Source organism: Ornithodoros turicata, chromosome 3 (genome assembly GCF_037126465.1).
Source record: "Ornithodoros turicata isolate Travis chromosome 3, ASM3712646v1, whole genome shotgun sequence".
Taxonomy (NCBI): domain Eukaryota; kingdom Metazoa; phylum Arthropoda; class Arachnida; order Ixodida; family Argasidae; genus Ornithodoros; species Ornithodoros turicata.
Genome location: NC_088203.1, coordinates 96,174,600 through 96,188,042, shown reverse-complemented (window position 1 = coordinate 96,188,042; position 13,443 = coordinate 96,174,600). Strand labels below are relative to the sequence as shown.

General features: G+C 45.9%; 1 protein-coding gene across 4 annotated transcripts in view; it reads right to left on the bottom strand.

Annotated features, from left to right (window-relative positions):
- Positions 1 to 13,443, bottom strand: part of LOC135388896 (protein Wnt-1-like) — a 43,326-nt gene that overhangs the window by 14,451 nt on the left and 15,432 nt on the right. Inside the window, exon 1 of one of the 4 annotated variants that reach the window (XM_064618768.1) lies at positions 9,469 to 9,766. The exons of 2 other annotated variants lie outside the window; for them this stretch is intronic. In XM_064618768.1, the coding sequence (XP_064474838.1) occupies positions 9,469 to 9,614 (146 nt within the window). In that variant the 5' untranslated portion in view covers positions 9,615 to 9,766. Of the gene's footprint in view, positions 1 to 9,468; positions 9,767 to 13,443 lie in introns of those variants that run through there. One more of the 4 variants, XM_064618769.1, reaches the window with a different exon arrangement.

Here is a 13,443-nt window from a genome sequence, read left to right as displayed (position 1 = left end):
TTTAGAAAAGCATTTGATATTTTCATAAACGACCGACTTGAATTTGCCAGGAAAACTGATGCTGGTGGGATTTTTGGACGCCGTGAATCGGTCAGTCACTTTCCCTTTTCGCGGAACAGCGCAGCTTCCAGGGCAATTTTACTTTATGGTACTATACCATCCTAGCGTGTTTGTGACGAACATCTCCTGTCTTCATATGTGCGCATAGAGCTCGGGATCGAGACACATAACGCATATATTGAAGTTCGCCAGCGACTATATCTATTCCATACAAAATTACAAACCGCTTGTCAACCTCTAACATTAAGAAAAGTTAGCGTTGACGGCAAAACAACCGGGCATCAATAGTTGAAGACGGCAGACGCAACATCAGAGCAAACGAAAACACCTCGCTTTTATCGTTGTCGCGCGCGAAGGCCGCGTACCTGGTCTGCCCCCGAATTTCTTCAATTTCCTCGTTCCCATCCTTCTGCGCATTCTGCAGCAGTGTCGAGCATGCAAGCACCATATCGTACAGCAGCAAACACGAACCTCTATGGAATAATATAAGAGCTACCTGATCCGGGCGGGGCGCCCAACAGGCGAACAAAGAGCTTGGCGCGCGGCATCCCAAGAAAGCCACCGAATGGCCCACAAATCATGCAGCGTCCGCAGAGAGGGCTAGGGCCGTATTTCCAGGATTTGCGCCAGGAGCACTCGCAACATGATGCGAACACAAAAGAGACAGGAAAATGGAAAGGTAATGAAAGAACAAGGCAGGAAAAACAAGAAGGTATGCCACATGCCCTTTTAGAAGAGACCTCTGTATTCCGCAATCCGTCGCAAAGTATGGGCTTTCCTTGAGGAGTGACACGTTTATTTAGGGTTCTGCGCTGGCGCTGACGCAGCGGGGCGTTTGTCGCGCTTGTAATCATCGCAAATACGTTGCGGGATTTTCCCTCATGATGAAGATGAGTTGTTTTACGGTGTAGAGAATAGCGCGGAAATTGCGCTTCTGATTTTGAGTTGTGGTGCAGTGGGGGATGAGTTGTCAGAAGAGGGTCAATGGGACGTTTGCCATCCAGGATGTTTTTCCTCTCTTTTCTTTTTTTTTTCTTTCTTTTAGTACCAGAATGAAGCAAGCAGAAGATGTCGTGGCGTTTACTTTATCTAGCTGACAGCTCAAGTTGAACGTTGCTAAGCGCTGTGCTTCGAGTGGTGAAAATACACCTAGAGGAAGTGTCAAATTAAAATAAAGTTATATAGTTAATAAAAAGCACCGCATTTCTTGTGCGAGAATAAATCCAAATGCTTCTGCAAGAAGCTTCTACAATTTTCAGAGAGAAAAGAAGTCAGTTCACCCAGTCCCAGACCCTTGGTATTTGGAAGGACACAGGATGTGCTTGCACGGTGAAGTCCTGCATGTTGAGGTGTCACTTGATAATTTTGATGTACTTTATGCGGTACCAAACACACATATTGCAACCCACATTCCTTGCAATTAGAACAGGTTCCTTGTAACGGCGTTCATCTAGGCAACAGGGTTTGCAGAGTAAGCCAGCATCGACCGCAGGCGCAAATGAACGAAATTAGCGGCATCAGTGTACAGCAGCTGACGTACTCCTTATATCTTCCAGGGCACTAATATCCTCTATCTTGCTGGCTGTCTGATAGCGCATTCTTCTCCATTTGAAGACACCTCACTTTGACGTACTCTTCTGGATATTTAATGTGCGAAAGTACACTTGCACAGTACAGTTTCACTGTACCTGCCTAGGAGAGGTCCGCAAAGTCGTCCTTACATGTCCTCGTTGTAGATGCGGCCCATCCCGCATATAGTCTGATTCAGTTTCGAATCGGTTTCGGTTTGGGTTTCGAACTCTCCTGCTATTCTATGCCAGTTTACATTGAACATGCGCTTGTTAAGAAAGTGTAAAGTAAAACAACGAAAATGTAGCGTAGTGTAAAGTAACGGTGCATGTACAGTGCTGGACAAAAGTTTACGGAACACGCTCCGGCGCATTCCTTCCTCAGAGTGACACGCTAGGAGCGAATGGGACCGTATACGGACTTACAGACATGTGCCTAGGTAACCCAGCCCCCTGTTTTCAAGTGCGTACGGTACCATTGGCTGCTAGCGTGTCACTCTGAGGAAGGAATGCGCCGGAGCGTGTTCCGTACGTGTTCCGTAAACTTTTGTCCAGCACTGTACCCGCCCCAAGGACAGCCTTACCAAGTGAAATGTTCATTTTGCTAGGACAAAGACCCGCAGAAGAAAAACGAAAGACACGTCAGTAAAAGGACCCGTGAAAAAGCTATGAGGCAAAATGTGCACATCCCACTGCCGAACATTGAGTGATTACTTGGAGCTCCGTGTGGAAAAAGCAAGGAGCGACCGTGGCACTTACTGAATTCCTTCTCGCAATTCTGGTGTGGTTAAAATTAACGACAATGTAGACCATCCAGACTGGTCTCTGTGTGAATAGCTGTCAGTCCTGTGCCTATACTGCAAAGGGACCCTAGGTTCGTCGAAAGAAGCGAAACATCCCTTAAGTCAAATCAATGCTATATGGTAGGTCCCCATGGGTGTGGCCTGCTGACGGGTCATAATGAGGTCGATATTCGCCGATTTCGTTGTTGTTGTTATGTGACCTTTCTCTAATGATTTCTGATGTATGAGCCCTAAGGAGCAGCGCCACACATTTTATATATGGCGCCTAGTACGTGCGTGTAGTATCGCGCATATAATTATGTGCACAGCATAATCAATCGCTGGAGACGAGTAAAGTCCACTCCAATTTCCTCAAATAACTTGTTTGAGGAAATATGAGTGGACTTAACTCGCGCAAAACAGCAAACTTTGGACTTTACTCGCGCAAAACAGCAAACCTAACGCATTTATCGTTTCGGCGAAACGATAAATGCGTTAGGTTTGCTGTTTTGTGTTCCGCCAAACGCAAACGACTGCGAAGACGTAATGACACCACTCTCCTAGAAGCCAACATTAATTGCAGACAAGAATTTTAAATGGCAACATGGTACTTGACAGCAAATGACCTGCGACAGTGGACACGACGACCTATATGCTCGTCTGGCCCGCTTGCGCGAATGCTGAGGATGAGATTTCTCAGTGGCGTCCTCAGTAGCTTCGGTAATGCTTCGAGCATGCGCGACAACCCTCAACGCTGGCTGAGTTGCTGAAGCTACTGAGGACACTACTGAGGATACAATGGTCATCATGCCAGGCTTGCCATCGTGCCCCGTTCGTGGTACGGGTTCATTAGTGCTACCTTTCGCCATGTGTTCTTCTTGCTGGCACTTTGTGCAACCGTTGAGGAAACTGAGCACGTTCTCGTGCACTGTTCTATAGATACACGTCTCAAGGGGCTATCATGAAATCTGCTCTCGACCGACTGGGCAACCGCAACTTTGATCTCGTAAAAGTGCTGGGTCCTTGGCCACCTGACAAGAGGGATGCTGCCTTGTCAGCGCTTGAGACATTTATTCAGAGGTGTGCGTTGGAGTCAGCATATTAGGACCGCGTGATTCATTGCGCGCTACGTTAGACGATAGTTTGGCCTTTGGTTGATACCCTGAAAAGCGGCGAGTTTTTCTTTTTTTTCTTTGGGGCGGGGGGCGGAAAGGGGGTCTGTTTATGGGAGTAGCTGAATTTGTCGTGTGACGAATTCAATCTCTCCGTATTATTTTTTCGCCAACATCAACATCAACCACTGAAGAATCTCCACAGCGTTCGTGCTAGGGGGCGCTCAAGCGGGTCTCAAGAGCAACTTCCGCTTTTGAGTTCGCCGGTCTTTTCTTCTTCTTCAAGCAATGCAATTCAGCACTCTAATGCAATCCAACCGCTTCTTTTCGAATGCCTGGTAGCACCCTTGTCACTCGGCATGGCTCCTTGCTCCTGCTTAGATGGTCGTCGCGCAAGTTTACGATGGCTCCCGTTTCATCAGTCATGACCAGTGTGAGGCGTCCCTGCTCCAACTGGTACTGCGGTGCCTTTTGTCCCTCTACGCCGCGGAATACGTGTTTCGGGGCTTGATCATCCATCCCTGATTCGTGATCGGTATCACTGCCGTCTCGTGGCGACAGAAGTGTTTGAGAGTTTGAGTGAGAAGAGTTTGAGTTGAGCGAAGAAATGGAATTCGTCACGAAGAATTCTGCTACTCTCATAATGAACGCCTAAATGAATGAATAAAAATAAAAATGGGAAGGTAAAAAAGAAAAAGAATAACGTCACTCCGCCCTCTCCCAGAACCGCATCCCTCTAGAAGCGAAAGGAATCGCGACAAACGAAGACTCGAACAAGGAACTCGACGACACATGCCTATCCCAAGCAGCACAACACCATGGCCCAATATTGGGCCAAGATGTTGTGCTGCTTGGGATAGACATGTGTCGTCGAGTTCCTTGTGGCCCAATATTTGGCCAATATTGGGCCAAGATGTTGTGTGCTGCTCGGGATAGGCATGTGTCGTCGAGTTCCTTGTGGCCGCCCAATATTTGGCCAATATTGGGCCAAGATGTTGTGCTGCTTGGGATAGACATGTGTCGTCGAGTTCCCTGTGTCTAAATATTTGGCCAATATTGGGCCAAGATGTTGTGTGCTGCTTGGGATATAGGCATGTGTCGTCGAGTTCCTTGTGGCCGCCCAACATTTGGCCAATATTGGGCCAAGATGTTGTGCTGCTTGGGATAGCGCGCAGTCCCCCCTTCTTTTTCTTTTCTTCCCCCATTTTCCTTTTTTTTTTTTTTTAATAGCAAGCCGACCTTTGTCTGGCTGACCTTTCCTTTCTTTTTTTCTTCATAAACATATCCCCCCTCACAAAAAAAAAAAAACAGTTAAGACATCACTGCTCACTATAAAGTTTACAACTACTGACAACGCTGCATCTCTCTTCTTGGATTCGCGCCGTTGGTTCGGTAAAGAATGGTTTTAAAGAAGAATTCCCAGTAAAACACGCTGTGATATACTACATGACGTCTTGCGGTTGTACGAATGAGTTCGTTCTCGTCTGCATCTAAAATTTAGCCTTTTTGAGCGATTAAAGACAAATGATGAGTATTGTTTGAAACGTCACGTTTTGTTCCCACTTCTTTTTTTATTTCTCTTTTAATCGTACAACATTTAATTTTCCACGAAGGTTGACACCTTGTCTAGCTGGCTTTATCCGTTAATTAAACTAATCCCTTCAATGTTGAAAAATACTCGTGGTAACCTCATTTTGTGATGTTCAAAAGCTCCCACGACAATTTGGGGCTATTACAACCGGAGTACACGTATATAGTGTAATCACAGCTAGCTGAAAAGACACACCCCGAATCCTAGAGTGAGCTCCCACATGCGTTTCGGATAACGCCCATCGAAAGAGCAGTCTTCCCGCGTAGGAGCAGCACTCATGTTATTTCTGCTCGATAGTCGATAGGTATAGGTACCGTGTGTCATTCAATAACGGGCGATGCATGGGTCAGACACTGGGAAAAACACTTGGACGTATACTCGACGTGAACCTTGCTTAAAATAGCGCCATAAATGTTCATTCTCGACCTTTTCGGGTGATGTGATGTGATGTGATGTGAATAAAGAAAAAAAAATGGGTACCTTTTCGGGTTTGAGCACGTATTCGCTGCCTTTTACGTTTTTCGGTTTGTGTAGAAAATTATCAAGGCACTCATATAGTAAACGCAGAGTAACTGCAGTTACGTTGTGCATGGCGAGCAAGGCACAACAACAACAACAACAACATATAAATTCACGTTGATGAATGGGGAAATTTGCCACATGAGGTGCGGCCTACTACCCCAAGGCACGATAATTGAGCATGGCACATTTTTCGCATTATAAATGCAAAAGTAACATGGTCAATTTATTTTGCTACTTTTCGATCCCTGCATGTAGTAGTGTAACTCTACTTTAGAGTTAATACAAACAGGAGTAGACTGAAAAAGCTACTCTTCGTTTTTTCTTTAGCTTATTTAAAACCTGTGACTTCAGATATCCCTGATGTCGATGTTGATGTTGATGTTGGCGAAAAAAAAAATAATAGGGAGAGAGATTGAATTCGGCACACCACAAATTCGGCTACTCCCATACCTATCGACCCTCCCCCTCCCCCCACAAAAAAAAAAATAATAAAAAATAAAATAAAGTAAGAAAAAGATTTGTAGATATTATGTAGCAAAAAGACAGGGACACACGTAGAGGAAGTTGCAGTCTTCGTGTTGTGTCTTCCTCTATGTGTGTCCCTGTCTTTTTGCTGCATAATATCTACAATGTCACGTTACCAACTACCCCAACTATCAACAGTGCTAAAGAAAAAGATATCCCTGATTCCTGAGCACTGTATATGTGTCATGCTACCTATGTATAGTTCCGGCATTCGTGATCGCGTGCGGACAATGATAATCTGCGACTAGTCGTAATCAAAATCAACTGCAGTCTACCCTGCTAGAATATATAATTGCATATCTTTGAATCTCCCAGTTTCCACCTCTCGACATTGTTGTTCAAATTATTTGCACCTGGCCACGCGTGGGGATAGTTTGTGTGTTGCTGTATATACGAAACCGGAGCCACATGTTCAAATAATCCGAGGAGGACTTAACCGGTTCAGGAGGTAATAAAAACGTAATAGCTACACAATGTTCCAACAACAATAAAACAACAACAGACACATGGTTATGACACACAGGCCAAATTATTAATTATTAGAGAGCCTATATGACGATGACATGGGGCGACTCAAGGTTTAAGTACAAGGTTCTTTCGGTTAAAGACCGTTAAAACAGCCTGGGATATACACGAATTTACCTTCTTGAGGGAAGTTGTTCGTTTTCTGTAACTTCATATTTTCTTTAAATATGCGCTCTGCTTTCTAGCTGCACATGATGCAAAATTTTGAAGTGACTGCACAGTCAAACAGTTCCAGCAGTATACATAAATAGTGCCAAAGATTTTCATAAGCTCCGCTTTCACCAATGAAGAGGTATACAGGGTGTTCAAAATTAAGCTTTCACGAGCGCTACGCAAACACAGCGATGACAGGAAACCGGATGATAACTTAACGCTACTTGTGTAAGAAAGGTGCTGCTAATTATGTAGCACCTGTCTCTTACTCAAGGAACAGAAAAAGTAGCACCAGTTTTCTTTTGTTCGCCTATTTTTAAAGTGCTAGTGAACGCTTAATTTTGAACACCCTGTACATTCTAACGGAGAAAATGAGTAAATTGAGTACGAATTACAGCTTCTAAAGCCCTATGTTGCAACTACTCCCCATTTAATCCATTGGCCTTAAAATTTACTCCTAGACTCCTATACTAAAGTGGCTTTAGTAGAGAAAGGGACACCCAAAAAGGAGTAAAATTGCTCCACTTATTCTTATAGTGTGTATGTATCCCTGTCCCCCTTATTACCCCCTAAAACAGTTCCTTACGATCACCATGCAGACGAAATTTCTGGGAAAGAGTAACTTCCTTAGGCCTGAGGGGACAATATATATATGTCCATATTAGATCATGTAGCGTTCAATAACAGTTGCGTGACTATGCATTTTGTTTGCTTTGTAACAGGTTATACCTTTAATAACAATATGTACTACGCAACTCTAAATCTCTTTCAAAGTAAATTAACCACTGCCCTTTCCACGGATCAGGTAGTGAGAGAGGGAATCATCTATTACACACATACAGCTGGCTCATGAATAATAGCGGCTGAAAGAGGCAATCAAAGGATTCCACGGGGCAGACGGTCATCGGTCTCCACACGCGAACCCAACGCCCTGTCGTTGTAAAGGGTGACACGACGTAAATATATGGACGGGGACAGTTTCGTGCTTATCAAATATGCAAGCGAGCAACCTAAAGGACCTTAGACGGCGGGGAATAGTCGTTGTCGTGTTCTCTGGCTTGTATAAGTCTACGTGTCTTAATTGGAGACACGGGATTTGCCTCCATAATTTGGCGTTCGAGGAGCTACGTCATTTCGTTGAAGCTTATTAGGCGGGACTCAATATAAGTAATGGACGGGTTGCCTTATTTCAGTTATGCAAAACTCATGTCCATTGCATTGGGATGTTTAAAGAGTCATCGGTAATGTTGAAGTAAGCGTTCTGCCGCTTCCAACTCTGTGCTCTGCATTAATCAACTCATAGGCACTCCTTATGCGATGTACACTGCATGGGTGCTCTGACATCACTTCTTGCAGATATTCGGATGAACAAAGCGTTCGGGTTCTTTTTTCTAAACCGTTTTTACCTTTTTTCCCCCGGGTGCCTGCAACTGAGTCCCCTCTCAGATATATCTTTCTGTAAATTATTCCTGCTTCTATTTTCTTCGTGTTCTTTTCTCTTTTTTTTTTTTTTTCTAGCATACTTCTTTTCTCTCTATATACACCTCTGACTGACTCTGAAGGCATTGGAAAATGAATTGGGGTTACACATTAACATGAACAAACATGAAGCGTAACGCAGCTCAGGGGTGGAGTCCGCACCGTTCATACTCGATCTGATGCTCCTTAAAAAGATGGCATGCAAGAATATCCGTTATACGTTCAGTGCACTCGACCATTTCGGGTTTGCCTGCACGAAAGGGTCTCTCACGCGGGTCCAATTACACCCTCGACCGATTTTCTGTTTCTTTTTCTCACTAATTGGTCTTTCAATACGACGACAACGTCGGTAATTGAGACCAAATTACCAGCTATTTGGAACTCTAGCTAAATTTTTATTTCGTTCATGAAAAAAAAAAAAAAAACGCACGAATACCAGGAAAAAAATGGCTGGAACAATGGGTATAATCCCGATATGTGATATACGTTGTAAAAATACAAAATGCCAGATCGATAATGCGACTAGGACGTCCCGCATTACATGCAGTGTGACTTTCTCTATGTGCCATGTGAATGCGCAGGTAGAAGCCAAAAGACTCGTCGTTTTGTCTCCTAAATCATCTTACGGTTCGTGTATTTCGTGAGAACAGTGTAGCAGATATTTATCTACCGACATAACGAGAAATGTAGTCATCCATTGCTGTACACAGCTAATGAACGAACGTAGCTTTCAATCACGTGACAGAAAGAGTCAATACGACATCAGATTCTTGCGTGTGTCACAACGACTCTGTGTTTAACGATCGTGGCATGGCTGCGTCTATACGACTGAAGAGTGTATGCAGCGCACAATGCATGTGAGGATAACCCCTGGAATGTTGGTACACGGACATCGCTCGAGTTGGAAGAGTGTCGAGTCGATTACTAAGGAGGTGCTACAAGGAATAACGCGGCATACCGCCGGTGCATGTCCTGTCTTGTCTCGTGCGTAGAAGGGCTCGTGCATTCTCAGGTCATGTTTTTATGGCCCCTCTGAGCGGCGGTGACGTCGAGTTGAAGGAAGATGCGCTAACGAAGGATTGCGTTTATGTGAAAGAGAAAGGACGAAAGCAGCATTCCAAGGCTGCAGCCCCGGAGGGCCGGCCACTCACCACCATCTGGAACCTCGGCCTTGACCCCGGCCACGACCACTTGCATTGTTCGACGTCCCTTGTCCACGGGTGCTGAAACAGCACAGCAGGAACAGCAGCAGCACGATCACCACACTGTTCCGCAACAAGGTCTCTGCCATGGTCATTATCCCTCCAGTCTACGGATCAGATGTCGCGGTCCGAGGGCCGCCACGCGCGCCCTTCAGACCGCCTGCTCCTGGAAGCCGTCTTGAGGCACACAAGAAACAACACCGCGTTCACTATCGGGACCACTCTGCTGACGGCGGGTGGGTCCAGGAAGGAATCGAAGGAACTCAGGTACGCGTGTGTGAGGGCGGATGAACTCCTGTGGCATGCGCAGGTTGAGCACATGGCCAGCTGGCCAATAAGAAACGGCAAGACAGCAAAGAGCCCCTCCTCTCCTTTGGACGCCCGCCCTACGAGACCTCCCGCTCTACTTCGTGCTTCGACGACGGTCGTTTCGCCCGCCCGCCCTGCCAGGTCGACCTCCCCTTTAGGTACGACCTCTTCGACGATCTCCCCGCAGGAAGTCAAATGAGGGAGAGACAAAAAAAAAGAGAGAAATACCTGGCTTTTAGCGAAGGAGAACAACGAAAGTGCTCCATCAACGGAATCTCCTAAGAGGTCGTCCGAGGTATCTCGGCGGGGGCAATTTGACGCAAAAGGGCAGGTGATTACAGTCGAAGGTTGACGGCGTATGTCGCACGAGATGACTTCCAGACGGGGGTGGAGATGTTGTCTTTGCACGGTACACGGCGTACGACCGGGAGCCACGCGTCCGACCTGAGTTACGGGGTCAGGAAGGTAATACATCGTGTCGTAGCTTGCAGGCCGTTACACATCTGCTTGAAGTACGTAGCGCCTGCTGCGTTAAAAGCTCCAGGCGTGAAGTATGTGTGGTGTTGTGAAGATTGTCTGGAGTACCGTTTGATTCGCAGCTTCTGGAATTCATACCGTTTCACGGAAGGCCATAAGGCGATGTGCAGGTTATAAATGTTGAGAGTAGGACGCTCTCCGTGATGCATCGCACAGGAAACACCAACAGTTTGGTTAACAGTGCTTTGCGACGTACTTTTGCCAGATACTCCGTACCCACCACCACACATCACGCAAAAAAGAAAACCGAAAATGCGCTACGCTCGCGACCTACAAAACTTGCTCTCTTTTTTTCACTGTTGTGCTTTTCTTTCTTCTGATTTGTCTTCGTGCAATATATCAATGCTGGGCTTGGTCTTGAGCCCAGCATTGATATATAAACCCTTGTATCTTGAAGGCGAATTTGGCGAATTTCCCCATTCATAATCATTAATTTATCTGTTGTTGTTGTTGTTGAAGGCTTGGCTATATACGCATGCCAGCAAGAAGCCAGTATGACCCAGCTGCGTTTTCGAAAAAAAATAAAAGAATGGTTACTTTCTCCTCTGCGTGGTAAAGATTGGTTCCATTTTGGGTATGTCTACCACACGATCCAATTTCTGTTTGAGACGCAGTAAGCTGAATTCAATTCCAGGGATGAATAAAAAATAACTGACTAGTGGTGGACTGTTATATGTTCGTATCCTGTATTGGGCGTGGTATGCACACAACATAAAGAGCACTGGAGCACACTCAAATATTTACCTCCCGAAGATTAATTGTGTTAGGTTTTTATACCGGCCATTTATATACACGTCTCAGTGTAACGACTGGAGATAATAACGATAATGGTCAGATAACGAGTAATCGTTATACAGGAGCACGCATGCCCAGAGGGTTAACAGCTATAAGACGAAGTATAACTATATACTATATACGTGCCACGGAAGCTCACCAATTCGAAGTTCAACGAGTTCGCCATAAAAGAAAGCGCGATTATTACAGCTTAGTTAACGGAATCATTAGTTTGTCTTGACACACATGGGATGTTGCAATCGCAATGTGAGAAACGTGTTCCTCCAGACGCGCCGGAAGATATTAATGAACCCTGCTCAGCAGGGATGCAATTTATTAAAGGATGGGAGAACTTGCCCTCTATAATAGCGACATAAAAAGGGCTACAGACGCGAAGCCTTCGCTGAAGGACACCGGGTCACACCTTGAGGCGTGTTTCTCTTGCTGTTGTACCGAGCTATTTAAAGCGAAAGCAATTAGTCGTTGAATAACTGCTGCTCAGACGCACCGTGAAATGTTGTATTTCGGTCAATGCTCACAACGGAGGGTGCCTAGAATAATCAGACTGCTCCAGACAGGAACTAAAACGCTCGTACGACGGTTCATTAAGTATTGTGTGCGACGATTCGATGTAGAAGATGCACATGTAAGATGTGTAAGACATGTATTTGCCCAAGTAATAAAGGGAGTGATGGTGGTAGGTGGTGCTTCTGAAAGACTACGCCGTTGTCGGCCTCACAGAGGTGGGCATCGTCACGACTAACGCTCTGGGGGAATGTGCGTCCTGGACCGACTTCTAAGGAAACTATACCGACAAACAAGCTCAAGACGACAGTGTCCAATTAGAGCCAAGTCAAGTAGCTATAGGCCTGCTATAACGGGAGAGCCACGCCGAATGCCAAACCATATATGCGTGACAGTTCTGTATATATTGTATTGCTTTGACTCGCAAAATCTCAGTTAGACATTCTTGCAAAATGTTCTGTCACCCCGACCCGGTGGGTATAGACATAATCATCATCGATTATTATCATTCTACACATTTCTTTAATATAGCTCCCGCATAGCTGTCACAAGTCGTCTTAAGTGCCTTTCTGCGCTTCACAGCAACACATGCAGCGCGGAAACAATGATCCGTGAGACCGATAAGCGACAAATATCTGCGCAAGAAACCTGTTGTGCTCCCAGACCACAGAACGGTCATCTGCGCAGTCGGATGCACACAAGGTTTGATGACTATCTCATTAAAGCACATCGTTGTTCGGTCGCGCACAATCCACCCACAAGCAATAAAGCCATCACAACAGACCCCATAGTGAAGCCCTCACTTCCACCCGAAGGAATCCCTCCAACGAGCCTCCACATCCTTGCCACCCATCTGGATCAGGGAAGACCATTCCTGCGTTCCTGGGACAGAAGAAGGTACGGCCATGCAAGTCGGACTGGCGTAACGAATCACGCGCGCGGCCGGGCTTTTACGCCGCTGGGCAAAAGCGCATTTGTACCGGCGGGACCACCGGGCTGACGCCTGTCCACAACAAGGCAGCAGCCTACAGAGCACAATAGAGGTGATGATAGACGCTAGCTTCAGTCAGCCGACGGGGGGTGAGACCCGTCTCATGCTCTTCGCTGGTCAGCTTCGACCGCAGAAGCAGCGGGAACGACACGGGCTCTTCAAGCCACGGTCGTTGCCATTCACGCAGTTGTCTCCACGCGAGCGAAGCCATTTTTTACGAGGAATGACACCCCGCGATGGTTGGGAACAATGCATGTATACGAACCCTGTTTCTTTGGAGTTCCACAGGGGGTCACTTGTTATGCCTGGTACAAATTACGTTGTCGCCGGAAAAACAGATGTCCTCGAGCTTTAAGTACCGTACTAATCACCGGGATTTATGAAGGGTGCCCTTTTGTTGGAGAAAGTCTCGTTGATTGAAATGTGGGTGTAGGGTTGACAAGACGGAGCCGGGTGGTTTCTGTCAGGAACGAGGTTCGGGAGTCTCGGGAATTCACAGGAGAGACCGCCTAAAGTGTTTCTTCGCTCGGTTCGGACGCTCCTATATATACAGGTGCTTGCTATAGCTGATGAAAATTCTAATCTGACAATTACAGGAAGTAGCATTATCGTTCTTTCTGGATGTCACTGTATGCACGCTCGAGTATACTATAACAATGACGGATATGTCTCTCATTGGGTCTGATGATATCATCAACTGCAAGTAAATTCTTACAGGCCATAACACAGGTCTACACATTTTTAAAATATGTGTGTGTGCTCCAGAAATAAAACGTGCCACATCTGAA